This window comes from Apium graveolens, chromosome 4 (assembly GCF_009905375.1).
Source record: "Apium graveolens cultivar Ventura chromosome 4, ASM990537v1, whole genome shotgun sequence".
NCBI classification, from domain to species: Eukaryota; Viridiplantae; Streptophyta; class Magnoliopsida; order Apiales; family Apiaceae; genus Apium; species Apium graveolens.
The window spans coordinates 3,132,253-3,145,738 of record NC_133650.1 but is presented as its reverse complement, the minus strand read 5'-3'; the positions used below and the strand labels follow the sequence as shown (position 1 = coordinate 3,145,738).

Here is a 13,486-nt window from a genome sequence, read left to right as displayed (position 1 = left end):
ATTTTACCTTAGCTTAAAAGTGGGGTAAGAGCAACATATTTACCCCATAATGCAACGTTTTTTTGATGTTACAGTAGACATTTTATGGTGTAGTGACGGTTGATAATCAAAAGTTTGTTGTGTGACGTTGTTAATAATGCAAATGATTTCAACAATGTGAAGCTAAAGAATTTGCTTAGTGATCTTGAAGACAAGTATCAGGAGTGATCTCTCACTTAAAAACACGATGATGTGAATATGATATCTCAACTAGTGAATCATTTATTCATTTTTTTGAATCGAAAATTGTATCACATAAAGAATAGCCAGAATGATAGAAAATAAGATGAGTTATTTAACAAAAAGAAACTTATATGAATTTAAGATGGTTAAAAACACGAAAGTGTAATTTTTATGAATGTACCGGACATAATAGTCGTTCTTCTCCGGGAAGAAAAAACAATATATCATATGCCGGTTATTATACTCCGAATCTCAATTTTTTGCTCCAGATTTAACAATTTCCAAAAACCAAATTAAATCACACGTCACATATCTTCGATCTCAAACAAAGGCTGGCAAAGAGAATCTAATCAATCCCCAAAGCCCAAACTTCTCTACCAAAATTGATTTAAAAGTCCATCCCAAACACGCCTTTAGAGCGACGGAGATTTCCCTTCGCTCTAGGCCTCTCTCATCCTCTCTTATATAAACACACCCACATATTAATATTTACTCAATTTATTGCAATTTTTTTATTAAAATAAATCTTATTGTTTGAAGATGCCTCGAGCTTCAAGCAGAAAAGCACCCACTAGCAGCTCCTCCACTGCTCCTGATCTTTACCGATCTGGTAACTTTTTATTTTTACCCTTTTGAACTGTTAAAAATCCAATCTTTTTATTGTTCTTGATTTAAAAATCCCATCTTTATGGGTTTTTCAATTAAAAATTCAATCTTTTTGTGTTCTTGAATTAAAAATCCAATATTTTTAGTTTAAAATTTGTTTGTTGATGTGGGTTTTTAATGTTCTTGTTGAATTTGCAATTTTGCAATAATGGGTTTGATTAATTTGATTATGATGTTTAAATTTGGATTAGTAGTTGAGTATTATGGTTTAATTAAGTGTTTGTTAGGTTATATTGTGGTTAATTAATTATTATGGTTAAATTATTGGTTTGTTCAGCTACAGGGAAAGCTGCAAACAAGGAGTTGGAGAGAGTTGATCAGCTTTTTTATTCTTATGCTAATAGTTCTTCGGGTGTGATCGAGTAAGTGGCATTATCGAGACCCTAGCCTGTTTGTTGAATTTGACGTATTATGATATGTTTGTAGGTTAATATTTGGTTGGTTAACTTGCTTGTTTAGTATAGATACCAATGCGAGTCCTAGCCTGTTCTTTGAATTTGACTAATATGATATGTTTGTTGGTTGATAAATGGTTGATTTATATGCTTGTTTAGTATAGATAACAATGCAGAGTGTTTATGGGATTTTCCGTACTATATTAACCATGTCTTTTTAGTATAAAATCAAATGCCGAGTGTTTTAAGGCTGAGTTGTTAGAATTTTTTATATAATGTAGTGGTGTCGGGAAAGGAGGGGATTATACGGGGGAAGGTACTGAGCTGACTGGACTAGGAGAGATCTTTCACCCCTTTCCTTTCTGATTGGGTTTTTTTATGTTGTACAATTTATTAAAACGGTCTGGTGCTTTAAAGACTTTGTGAAGTTGCGTAGTTCATATAAATTCTTTTGCTAGCAAGTCTTAAGATTTGTATATGAAAACTGATAAATTATATTTTACGTGCGGACCATAACTAAATGCTACCATTTAATTTAGGGATTCAACTGTTAGATCATGAAAATGTAATCAAAGCCTTATAAATTACAAGATTATTTCTCACACAAAATCGTAGGCATAATATTTCAATATGAGACTCATAGTTAATATGTTATCTTATTTGTTAGTATTTTCTATTTGTTTACAAGTTTGCAACTTAAAGCTTTTGCAACGTGAAACTTATTTATTTCCTTAAGTAACCATTTTCCTCGCTGAAATGTTTCTTGTTATGTCTCCTAATGTTTTTTATTGTTCCTTTCCGAGCAGTCCTGAAGGGATAGAGGGCCTCTGTTCTGATTTAGAAGTAGATCACACAGATGTTCGGGTGCTGATGCTTGCTTGGTAAATCCCCTCGTGGTGTTTGACAGCCGTTTAATTAATGTGAAGTGCTTTACACTCTATACTAATAGACTTCAATTTTCAGGAAAATGCAAGCTGAAAGACAAGGTTATTTTACTCTGGTAAGCTAATAAAAAGAACCCTATGTTTCACTTTATAAAATGCCAGGATATTTAAAATTTCAAAATATAAATTGATAGTTATTGTAGTGCACCTATGTAATTTCTCATTACAATGCTTGCTTTGTTAGACAACTTTGGCCTTACCTTTTATAAAATCTAGATGACTTTAACAATCCTGTTTTAACAGGAAGAATGGAGAAAAGGCCTTAAAGCGTTGCATGCTGATACCCTTGTCAAACTAAAGAAGGCACTTCTGGAACTTGAGAGAGAGGTAGATTTTCAACTTCATTATTCTTGATGGGTTGTTCCGATGTCTTTTTGATGTGAACTATGTATCTTAATTTTGGAAAACAGGATGCACAGATGTATTCATTTCAACTCTTAACTCGTGCTTTTCCTATTTCCTTTATAGGTGAAAAGACAATCAAGTTTTTTGGAGTTCTACACTTTTTCTTTTCAGTATTGCTTAACAGGTACAATTATTTTTTTAATAGTTTCGTAATGCTTTTTTGAAAACCATTAGGAACTTTCCGCTGCTACACTTGCATACTGATTTTTAGAGCTTTAATTTGTTGTTGTAGAAGAGAATCAAAAAAGCATAGACATAGAGAGTATCTGTGAATTGCTGAATCTTGTCCTAGGGCCAGAGTTTCGAGCCCAAGTTGACTTGTTTGTTCAGTACCTCAAGGTGAGCCGCAGCTATTTTTTTGTTTTGCAAATTATGGTTATTTAATAATAACTTTCTCTCTATCTAATAATTTAGGACAATTGCCCAAGTGAATATAGTGTCGTGGGACACTGACAATATCTGGCACTCTAATATATGAATATGTTTAAATTATACAAATACTACTGATCTGTGGCACTCTAATATATGAATATGCTAAAATCATATTAATACTTGTAATCAGTCTGGGGGACATATTCTGTAACCAATTATCTAATGTATATTCATTTTTAAAATTGTAAAAACTTTTATGTTGTATATGCCATTACAAATTCAAATACCCAGAATATGCAAAGTCATCGATTTTTTCCAACATAATTTTTAGCCATGAACAGTTTGATCTTACATTAAGGTTCCGTTGCCTATTTATGATATGTAGCCTTTTCCAGCATCTCTCGCCTGCCCTACCATGAAACGAACCTGCTTAAAGTGTCAAGTAGAACATAAATTTACTTTTTATCTGATTTATTTTTGTCTTAATGCAGACACAGACTGATTACAAGGTCCTAAACATGGATCAGTGGACAGGGTTCTATCGATTTTGCAATGAGGTAAGAGTATGCTTCTTTTTTCTCTATTAAAGTTATTTGTTATGTGGAATCTAGAATATTCACGTCTTGGATATAACAATTAAGTCTTATTGCCACTGTTAACTTACCGTTACATAATTGTTACAAAGACATTATTGGGTTGGGGTGAGAAAATAATGTGATTTCTCACTTATTAAGGCCACACTTCAGACCATAGTAAAAGCTTTGGCGGTTTTACATCTTTTGGTAAAATTTGCGATTTTGTTGGAATTTATTAGTAGCACCTATGAATGATAATCTCCTTTCTGTTTTATAGATAAGTTTTCCAGACATGAATAATTACGACGAAGATCTTGCTTGGCCATTCATTTTGGACAATTTTGTGGACTGGGTCAAAGCAAAAAGGAACTAAGCTGCTGTCATGGTTAAAATCCAGTCTCAGCATGCAAAGTTTACAAGCCTTCTGCCTCTGTTTGAAGAAAGACTCTGTGATATATAGTCATAATTTGCCTTGTTTTTCAATTTTGTCAGTAGGAGGTTGTGCTTGTAAAGTCACTTGTCAATACTTTTCAAGAAAGCAGGACAGATACCCCCTCGCAATTTTAGGTTATTCTCATAGAAAAATATGTTCGATATTTAATACATTTCAGTAAAGTGTATTACATGGTACATTAGATACATCAAACTTGCAGATGTTGATTTTAGTTTATAGAAGCTGTGAATTGTGGATATTCTATCACAAATTGCTGTTTTTCGGGATTACAAGAATCTGTAAAAATGCGATGTGTTCCGATGCTTTTTAATTTTTATCATTTACAGCTATGCCCTGCATGTTCGAAAAAGTAAAGAGCAAAAGAACAGTATCTTTGGAATCAAAGTAGGAAAAATCTGTTTAGCCAAGGCATCTTATAAAGTAGTAAGCATTATGCAATCACAAGGAAAGAATCAAATAAAAGAAATAGTGGAGAAAATGTGCAGGAGAGAGTACATTTTAAACAGGTACTATGAAGATGGAGAAGGAAGAACCAATGGAGGCAGCGGCGGCGAAGAAATTCTGGTGCTCTCATCTCTTGTAGGAGAGCTGGAAGACGAAGATGAAGATGAACTTGATGTGGAAGTTAAGTAATCATGTGATGGATTTACGAGTTTGTTCTCTTCCTCCTCTTCATCGCAGACCACTTCAGCTCCACCTCTTCCAATTTTTGCGGATTTCAAGCGTGCTGGAATGATGCAGTTGCAGAAGAAGCCTGCAAACCATTCATCAACAAATAATCAAGGTAAAAAACTTGATAATTCTCGACTTCTCGTACTTTATGAAGCAAAAGTTACCTATTCTGGCCAGTCGATTTACCCAGCTAGGGATAGGGTTCCCTGTGAGTTTAATGCAAGCGTCGTTGCAAAAATGGTTGCAATTCTTGGTGATGAGATTATATGCAGTTCCTATATAGACACTAGCAAGTTCCTCTTCCATCACTCTTTTCACATCTTCAAAGTTCATGTCTGTCCATCCGATCAAAATCGATTTCCTAAACGTAAACTCCTGGCATTTCTTCGGTTCACCTTCAAAAATCCCCGACGTAGAATACTCATGCGCTCCAAATGCATACTCAATCCCGTGAACTGATTGATGCAATCACAACAAAAAAAATTAGTTTGAACAAAAAACAGCAGAAAATGATAGAGAGTGATAAAAAAAACAAGATTATTTTCGTTCTCCAGGACCTTGAACGGCAGAGTGATAGGCTCCGAGGCCAAGCCAATAAGCATAGCCATTAACAGAGGTGAGATCATAAACATTCAGGTGAACCGGGAACGATCCATCCCTACTTTTTCGATCCCTGGTACACAGCATTTTTCCGAAAAATTTGGAAAAAAACAAGAAACCTGGTTTGCAAGTTAGGATGAAGGAATGGAAGAAGCAGAGGTGTGTAAAGAGGTGGAATGAGCTGTGTGAAACACACTACTCATAAATCTAACAAGTAGAATGTTGATCATTTTGAAATAGTAGCAGCAAAAAGTAACGTACTAAGCTAATTATGAGATATGGTGGTGGTGTTTGTTGGCTTTAATTTTGGTTTATGATACTCCTGCTGGAGTACTTGTCTGCTGGTTTATGTATCGAATCTGACACTATTATCTCCAGGTAATTTAAAAACCTGAATTAGTACGCATCAGCGGATGCGGGTTTTCTATGTAAAAAAAAATATAATTACATATAAACTAAAAATATTATCCGTTGTTTATTTGTCATTGTCCGTCATTGATTATTACGACTTTTCTTTGATAATTTTGAGAGTAGCGAAAATCGTAATCAGTAATAATTATTGTGATTCGTTATTAATTATACAATCATTTGACAACGAAACTTTCCAAGTGATGAGCTTAAAATATTTCTGACATTAAATTTCAGTGAAATTTAAAAATAGTTTAAAGTCAAAAGTAATATGCAATTCAGAATAGTATAAACTCACCCCGATTTATAATAGATGTCCACCTTTAAAATAAATTTTGATTCAATTTATTGTACACTTCAACTTTTAATATAAATTTATATTTTCAAAATCAATTATAATTCATGTGTCTTATTTTTATTTTCAAGATTAACTTTATTCCACATATTAAAGTCAACAATTAATATAATTAATTTATCAACATTTTTCTTAATATGTGTTTTTAAAAAAGTTAACATTTATTCTGAAACTGAGTGAGTATCAATTCGCGGTTTTAGTTGATAAAAACTAATTACATTATTAATGTTTTAATGTACATGTAATAAATTGTAAAATTTATTACAATTCGCGGGATAATATGTAAAATTTGTTGAACCCGTAAAAAATTATACTTCAATGGTATTGACTATATTGGTTAGCTATATTTAAAAATAGTATTTTATTAAAATTTTATATTGTTATAAATAGAATATATTATTTCAATATGATAATAATTGATTAGAAATCTTTTTACAGGTTTCTTACAGGTCTGTAGCCAACATCAAGAATTGGCCATATTTATTAAAAAAAATTGTGCCATTGGATAATACAAAATAATTAGCTAAAACTTTAGATAGCCGAGTGATGTTAGTCATATTTGTTGAACTTCTGAGACCCGTAGTAATATGCTAAATTGGTTACCATGTTAAAATAAAAAATTCTATTTATAACAAACAAAAATAATAATCACATACCATTTTTTAAATATAACTAACTATTATAGTCAACCCGCTGAAATACAATTTCTAAATTTTAAGTGACTAGTATTCTATCAATTTAGCGGGCCATTATAACCAAAATACCAGAGATGCTTTTAGTGTATCTCCAATGCGATAAAACCCATAGCTAAACAATCTACATGGTCAAGTATGTGGCACTTTTAGATAATATGTATAAAAAATTGCACTCCAACCTTATATTCCCTTGGCAAAAAATTTAGACAACAATTTTTAGTTGGCTTTATTTGAACAACCAAAAAACCCTTAAATATAATTTTACATAATCAAAATTTAGAAAATATCATTGAAGTATACATTAAATCCCTTGGCTAAAATTTTACAAAATGATAATAACCGATTATTATAATCAAGTATTTTATATTTTAGGACTGGAGATGCTCTTAATCCATGTTCCCGCGGTATTCAGAAGCCCAAATACAAAAAGGGCATCTCACATAAGCCCGCAAAAATCAAAAAGCCCGTAGTTTCAAAATTAGACACTCTACTCGGGTCGGATCATAGCTTCATGAAGCTTGATCTCAAGTGTGTCTTCTTCAACTGTAATAACAAACATTCTTAACTAGTTTTTACTATGTCTTTGCTGTTTCTCAAACCATAATCTTGGTTTTAAATCTAAGTTGCAACTAGAAATGCAGAGAGTGTTTAACAAGAGAGATGTTCTGTGGGGCATTTTATCAAACAGGTTGAGAGCATTGCCTCAAAGCAGCAAAACAAGAACATATTGTAACTCTATCAAACCAAACAACAATAATAAGAATGATGGTCAACCTAAGATTAATAATGATGGGTCAATGAGTCATTATGAAGCTTACAAGCAGCTCGACAATCTCGATTTCATGACTGCTGCTAAAATTGCATTTTCTGCCCCGAAAAAGAAATTCGGGTATTTTGTTTTCTTTGTTTTCTTTGTTTCTTATTTATCTATCATTTTTTACGTAATGTGTGCAAATTTTTATTAGCGGCGATGATGCATTGTTAATGTAGACGCCAAACTTTATTGCTTGCGTATTTATAATATTGTTTCGGATGCTAAAGAAATCGATAGACTAAGAATCTCTCGAAGTAACATATTGCTTCTTGTTCTATATTCAGACTAATGCATTTTAAGGTTCACTACTGTCAATCAACTTTTTCACTACACCGTCTAGTATTACTACTATAATAGGCTTACTTTGCTCTCAAATACAACCACCCTGAACCTCCAACTTTGAGAAAGTTTTAAGTTCCAATGACTTCGATTATTGTAGATTGTATACATCCTGTAAAAAAGGGCATTTGAGTGCCTTAGCCGATATGCCTCCTTTAATCTAAGCTCATTTTCTTAGAAAAGCTGAAGTCAAGAGTACACTGTTCAGTTCGATAGATATAAGTGGAAGAGGTAATGTTGTCTGAGTCAAGTTGTATATGTGCAATATGTGAACTATGATCCAATTCTTCACTATTTAAGTTTGTGTTAACATGTCACTATTATGCCTCCCTTGTATCATGTTGCTTAAACTTGGGTATTTTTTATCTTTCTCCACTCTCATAACTTGAATTCTTCATGCTTTATATGCATAACAACCATTTGCGTAGTGTTAGAAGAAATGCCACTGTAGGACACTAGGACTGATTGGATTCAATATATGATAGTCTTTTATCCTATATAGTTTATATGCCACAAAGTCCTATAAGCTGATAGGGTGCAACACGATGATCTCCTTTAATCGATCTCTTGTCATTCTTCTCTTTAGCCTTCATCTTCAAGGTCAAAACGAGTATATGTTCTTTAATTATATACACAAATTTCTTGTCCAGAAGCTATTTAATTGTTACCTTTTCGTGAATCTTATCCCTTCCAAGGTTTTTTAGTTATTTATCTTGTTTTATTGCAAACAATTTGCTAGTCGTGACTCGTGAGGCCAAGTACCAGATGTCTTGTTAATTAATCAAATTTACTGCTTTAGTTTGTTATTTGCTAATGAACCTAGACAGTCTTGACTCTTGGACTGTTAAGAAAACAGAGAAATAGAATTAGGTTTTCAAAAAAATTTAAGTGTATCAGTAAGACAAAAGCTTTCAAAATGACAATTAAATCATGATTTTATATTTTATAATAATCAGCATTGTATTAAAATGAAAATTACAACCATACTTATGATGAAAAAAATACTATTGCTCAAACTCAAATGCTAAAAATTATTGTCTAATCCCGGAAAAAGATAACATAATTGTTCCATAATTCTAGAATATTCATAGTGGTATAATAGTTAAATCATACTATTACATATTAGTCTAAAGAATAATTGATTGATATTTTAATTAATTTTTCTTCATCGCATGCTTGATGATCTGTTGACCTGTAATCTGTATGTAATCAAATGTGATAATGTTTCAGTTTCACCATCCCTCTTATTTCCGACGCATTATACTATTTTGGTGTAATTTTTACACCAAAATGGTGTAAAGCCACACTATACTCCAAATCATTTCCAACCAATTCACACCTAATCTTACACCAAAAGAAATTATTGTACTTCAAATCTTATTTTATTAAAAGCACAGTAGTATGCTACAGAATGGATAGAACACGCTTTCAATAATAGCAAACTCAGATGAACAATCACAAGGACTGCAGCTTAATAGTAACTCGATTACAATAGTATTTCTCACACTTCGAGAGGTGAGAGTCTCCAGGCCACACTTACTACTAACGTATGCATAAAACCCTAGTACCCTTCCCCCAGTAATATAATCCCCAGTACATCGTCTCTTTGTTCAGTTACCACTATACCCTCCTGCTACGCTTTCATTTTCCATTTGGTACTTTGGGCCTGGGCCTCCTGACATAAGTTAAAGTATCATATGGTTTGGGATGGGCCTTAGCATAGTAATAAATTTGTTGCAACATAGAAGGTATGAATTGTTTTACCTAACGAGTGCAAGGGTAATGTTGGAATTTGAAAAAATCTAAACGTTATACCAAATTCTGGTTTGCACCATATTTGGCGTCACACCAAAATGGCTTAACTTTTAGAGAAGGGTTGGAGTGAATTTTTACACCATTTTGGTGTAAAAGTACATTAATAGAGTTGAATTGGACATGGTTTACTGATTGTTGCACATTCTCCTACAGGCATCTTCCTTTAGAAAACAGAAAACTTTTAATCTAGCCTTAGATATCCGAGTATAGTAAAATCCTAGTCCCTTTATGTTAAGCAATTCTGCATTGATAGCTACTTCTATTATGCCACTGTCTCTGCAAGAATGTACTGTGACTGGTTTGTCCCTTATCGATACTTGTAAAATCTGATGGTTCATGATCTATGCGGGATAGTTTATAAAGATACGGGACTTATGAGGGATTTTTTTAGTTTTGTTCTTGAGGAAGTGTTTGTTTTGAAAGCATTAAGAGGGTTAATCAGGTTGCATGTCACCTGCAATTGCGGCTCCTACCAGAAGGATCCGTCAAAGGAAGTATGGCGGGTGCAAAAACTTGGAGCAAATTTGGTTGTACTCCCTTGTGTTACCTGGTTGATAGAAGGTTATACTATGTTCTGGTGTACTGGTGGTCCAATGCTATTCCTGAGGTTTCTTCCAATCCAACTTCCTATGTCCAACTTAAAATTCTGATGAATTCATAGCTACTGATATAGTGATATTTAAAATGTCAATCTAAAATTATAAATTTTATATAATAACGACTATCTCTATCTAGTGTCCACTTTTGGCCACCGATATGCTACATAAGACTGAGTACATAACAGCCAAACTGTTGGTTCATGAATCCACAATATTGCAATTTATCAAACACGTCAAAATTTTGTTATTCAGGTTGTAGCATGACATTCTTTTACATGGACGTGTTGTAAGAATCATGATTCTTCGTCTACTTTTTACTTTTGCTTTTCCCCTTGACATATAAGCTGTTATTACAACTTAGTCTATCTTACATTATTTTCAGGCTTGATTTTCATCTGGTCCAGCTCTTCTTTGTCTGCCTTCCTTCACTTGGTATCTTTAATGAGTGTCCTATATTTCATACTATTTATTATATCTTGTTGCTGCTAACTTGGCTGTTGTTTCCTGTCACAGCTGTATATCTTACGGCTCAATATGCTCGCTATGAAATTAGAAGAATGGAGGGGGTACAAAAGCTTTTCATTGTTATATACATATGCAGTTTTTTGCTATGATACTATGTAATATTCTTGTAGGTCAAATATTGATACGCCGGGTGCTTCGAAATTGTAATTCTGTAGTCCAAATTTGTCTTAAAATATTTCCTCTCTTCATGTCTGACGCTTCAAATTACAAAGATCTCAGGTTTTCATATATCCTTAACTTATTATTAGAGTTTCTACTCGCATGCTCCAGAGCAAATGTATTGCAAAACATATAATCTTATTTTCCATCACTTTCTGAGAGACAACCATCGCCTAATATTGGACTCTCTGTTCTTGGTTCTGTGAGAGATGGACTAGATACACATCTGATATATTGTGGTCAAAGATGTTTTTTTTATAAAAATAAATTAATTTCCTTGTTCTCATGCCGACTTTATAATTATCCTTCATCCTTAAGATTTCCGCGTTTTCAGAATTTTGTCTTTCGCTTAATTAACTAATTATTGTTTCATCTCAGGAATTGGAGGTAAAGAAAAAAGCTGAAGAGGAAGCAAAGGAAAAAGAACTTTTACTAAAGGCTGCTGAAGAACAAGAATCAAAATCTGACCCGGAGCTGCGGGAGGTAAAAGCAAGGCTGGGTAAACTGGAAGAAGCTATAAAGGAAATTGTGGTGACAGGGTCAAAGAAAGAATTAGACAGCACAGTAACCAAAAAACAAGATGGAGATGGAACAAAACAACCACCAGTAGCAAGTAATTCTGCACCGGAAGATCAGACAAAGAAGGAAACGAGACAGGGTTCAGGTCAACAGGAGGGAAGCGGCTCAGTGGCAATCACTGATGCATCCCTACAAAATCAGGAAGCAACTCAAGATAAAGGTCCTGAAAGATAGGCAATAAGGTAAAGCTTAAATTTTGAAAGTTTTTTGTGCTAGCATGGATTTACTCCAGATGCAAATTGACCAATTTAGGCTGGTTAGAAGAAGATGAAAGTCTCAACATGATCAGGTGTTCTGGATTGTAGATATTTATTCTGCAGTGTACGAGAATCTTAAATGATGAAGCATCCGCGTGCGTTTCCAGAAATCAATTACACTTTTTAGCACATTTTTTGTTAAGACTACACAAGTGCCCGTAGTTGTACAAGGTGTCCCAGTTTAAAGTTTGTGTGTCAAATGACATGTGATCACTGCTGTATAAGAAGAATCCGATTTCGGCTATATATAAATACAGATGTGCTTGTGCTTCTTCATGTTCATGTTCTGCTCTTATAAATTTAGAAAAGAAGTCTCTTTTGTGGATGTGATTTTTTAGATTTTGGTGAATCCAAAGACCAAAATACATTCCCTCACTGTACTCTTTACATTCTCATAAAAGCTTTGGGTATCTCAGCATTGGCCCAAAATCCCACAACCACAGGGGCCCAAAGTTAATGAACTTAACTTGGTTGCTTTTCTTAACACTTCCCTTTTAGGGCAACTGCAGATGCATTGTTCATCAACAATACTCCCTCCGTCCCTAAAAACGTTTCCTATTTGTGTTGAACACGTTTGTCAATGCACACTTTTGATCGTTAATATCTTTAATTTTGTATTAGTATTAAATATAAAAACTTCATTGTATTAAAGTACTCATTAATACGAATTGAACAAGATCACTCAAGATTATATTTGATTTTATAGATTAGACGTAAATTAGTAGTCAATCGCTTAGCATTAACAGCGTAAAAGTAAATATAGGAAATGTAACAAATATAGGAAATGTAACATGAACAGCGTAAAAAGTCAATATAGGAAATGTAATATGGGACTGAGGGAGTAACATTTATGTTTCCTACTTTACCCTAATTTCCTCAGAAAATGATCAGGTACTGTAATAGATAAAGAACATGACTGACAATTAACTTAATGGAGGGTCAAGCATGATTTTCTCAGTACATACATGAACCTACAAGTGGGTCAAACATAATTTTCCTAGCATATATCCTAATTAGTTCCTAGCCATTTAAATGCATCAACACCTTGCTACACACATTCAATAATGTAGCAAAACTATACACGAGAAAATAGTAATGTTACGTACCTCAAATATATTTAAATAACATATAACGTATATTTTTATCAGAGAAATATATATACATGCATGAAGAATTATCTTATTTACGAGAAAAAAGTCAATATTATGACGACAACTTAGTATATAAAAACTGTTAACGAATTTAGAAATTCTAGTATTTCTCACGGAAAAAATAATACTCTCTCCATCCCTCCAAATTGTTATCGTTTTTAAGAGAGTGTCTGACATGCATTTTAAGATGAATAGAAAATATAGTTCGATAACTTTTTTTAATTTTTTTTAAAAAATAAAAGTTTAAACATTCTATTTTTATTCAGATTTTTTCTTAAAAAAAAGTTATAGAATTATATTTTATATTCATCTTAAAATATGTACCGGACAATCTCTCAGAAACGATAACAATTCACCGGAACTAAGGGGTAATATTATATTACCCGGCAGGCATGACCAATTAAATTATTGAATTTATGGTCTGTGCACATTATCGTGTAGCTAAACACCATTAATAGTTAATCATTTTCTCAAAGTATGTAACT

General features: G+C 33.0%; 3 protein-coding genes across 6 annotated transcripts; 2 read left to right on the top strand and 1 right to left on the bottom strand.

Moving 5' to 3' along the window:
• The first annotated feature begins 481 nt into the window (after positions 1 to 481).
• On the top strand, positions 482 to 4,233 carry LOC141717479 (uncharacterized). 2 transcript variants are annotated; one of them, XM_074519572.1, is made up of 9 exons: positions 482 to 832; positions 1,166 to 1,250; positions 2,090 to 2,164; positions 2,247 to 2,283; positions 2,471 to 2,554; positions 2,696 to 2,756; positions 2,868 to 2,971; positions 3,496 to 3,561; positions 3,857 to 4,233. In XM_074519572.1, exons 1-9 carry the CDS (start codon positions 763 to 765, stop codon positions 3,950 to 3,952), a joined length of 678 nt encoding a protein of 225 aa, XP_074375673.1. In that variant the 5' UTR covers positions 482 to 762; the 3' UTR covers positions 3,953 to 4,233. The 2 variants fall into 2 exon arrangements, with proteins under 2 accessions (XP_074375673.1, XP_074375672.1); XM_074519571.1 differs by having other exon boundaries at positions 487 to 832; positions 2,865 to 2,971.
• A 185-nt stretch (positions 4,234 to 4,418) lies between these two features.
• On the bottom strand, positions 4,419 to 5,596 carry LOC141717480 (deSI-like protein At4g17486). Its single transcript, XM_074519573.1, has 3 exons — positions 5,263 to 5,596; positions 4,870 to 5,160; positions 4,419 to 4,787 (listed from the first exon to the last, which is right to left on the bottom strand). Exons 1-3 carry the CDS (start codon positions 5,390 to 5,392, stop codon positions 4,543 to 4,545), a joined length of 666 nt encoding a protein of 221 aa, XP_074375674.1. The 5' UTR covers positions 5,393 to 5,596; the 3' UTR covers positions 4,419 to 4,542.
• A 1,586-nt stretch (positions 5,597 to 7,182) lies between these two features.
• On the top strand, positions 7,183 to 12,124 carry LOC141717472 (uncharacterized). Of its 3 annotated transcripts, XM_074519564.1 has the most exons (5): positions 7,193 to 7,308; positions 7,452 to 7,652; positions 10,713 to 10,762; positions 10,844 to 10,896; positions 11,393 to 12,124. In XM_074519564.1, exons 2-5 carry the CDS (start codon positions 7,561 to 7,563, stop codon positions 11,765 to 11,767), a joined length of 570 nt encoding a protein of 189 aa, XP_074375665.1. In that variant the 5' UTR covers positions 7,193 to 7,308; positions 7,452 to 7,560; the 3' UTR covers positions 11,768 to 12,124. The 3 variants fall into 3 exon arrangements, with proteins under 3 accessions (XP_074375664.1, XP_074375665.1, XP_074375663.1); XM_074519563.1 differs by having other exon boundaries at positions 7,183 to 7,652; XM_074519562.1 differs by lacking the exons at positions 7,193 to 7,308; positions 7,452 to 7,652 and adding an exon at positions 7,690 to 10,338.
• Positions 12,125 to 13,486: the final 1,362 nt, after the last annotated feature.

Coding starts and splice junctions, on each gene's coding strand:
- LOC141717479 (XM_074519571.1), top strand. CDS start 763: ATGCCTCGAGCTTCAAGCAGAAAAGCACCCACTAGCAGCTCCTCCACT. Junction 2,757..2,864: donor TTTTCAGTATTGCTTAACAG/GTACAATTATTT, acceptor TTGTTGTTGTAG/AAGAGAATCAAAAAAGCATA. Junction 3,562..3,856: donor TCTATCGATTTTGCAATGAG/GTAAGAGTATGC, acceptor TCTGTTTTATAG/ATAAGTTTTCCAGACATGAA.
- LOC141717480 (XM_074519573.1), bottom strand. CDS start 5,392: ATGCTGTGTACCAGGGATCGAAAAAGTAGGGATGGATCGTTCCCGGTT. Junction 5,161..5,262: donor CTATCACTCTGCCGTTCAAG/GTCCTGGAGAAC, acceptor TGCATCAATCAG/TTCACGGGATTGAGTATGCA. Junction 4,788..4,869: donor AAATCGACTGGCCAGAATAG/GTAACTTTTGCT, acceptor AATGGTTTGCAG/GCTTCTTCTGCAACTGCATC.
- LOC141717472 (XM_074519562.1), top strand. CDS start 10,061: ATGGTTCATGATCTATGCGGGATAGTTTATAAAGATACGGGACTTATG. Junction 10,339..10,712: donor GGTCCAATGCTATTCCTGAG/GTTTCTTCCAAT, acceptor CATTATTTTCAG/GCTTGATTTTCATCTGGTCC. Junction 10,763..10,843: donor TGTCTGCCTTCCTTCACTTG/GTATCTTTAATG, acceptor TTCCTGTCACAG/CTGTATATCTTACGGCTCAA.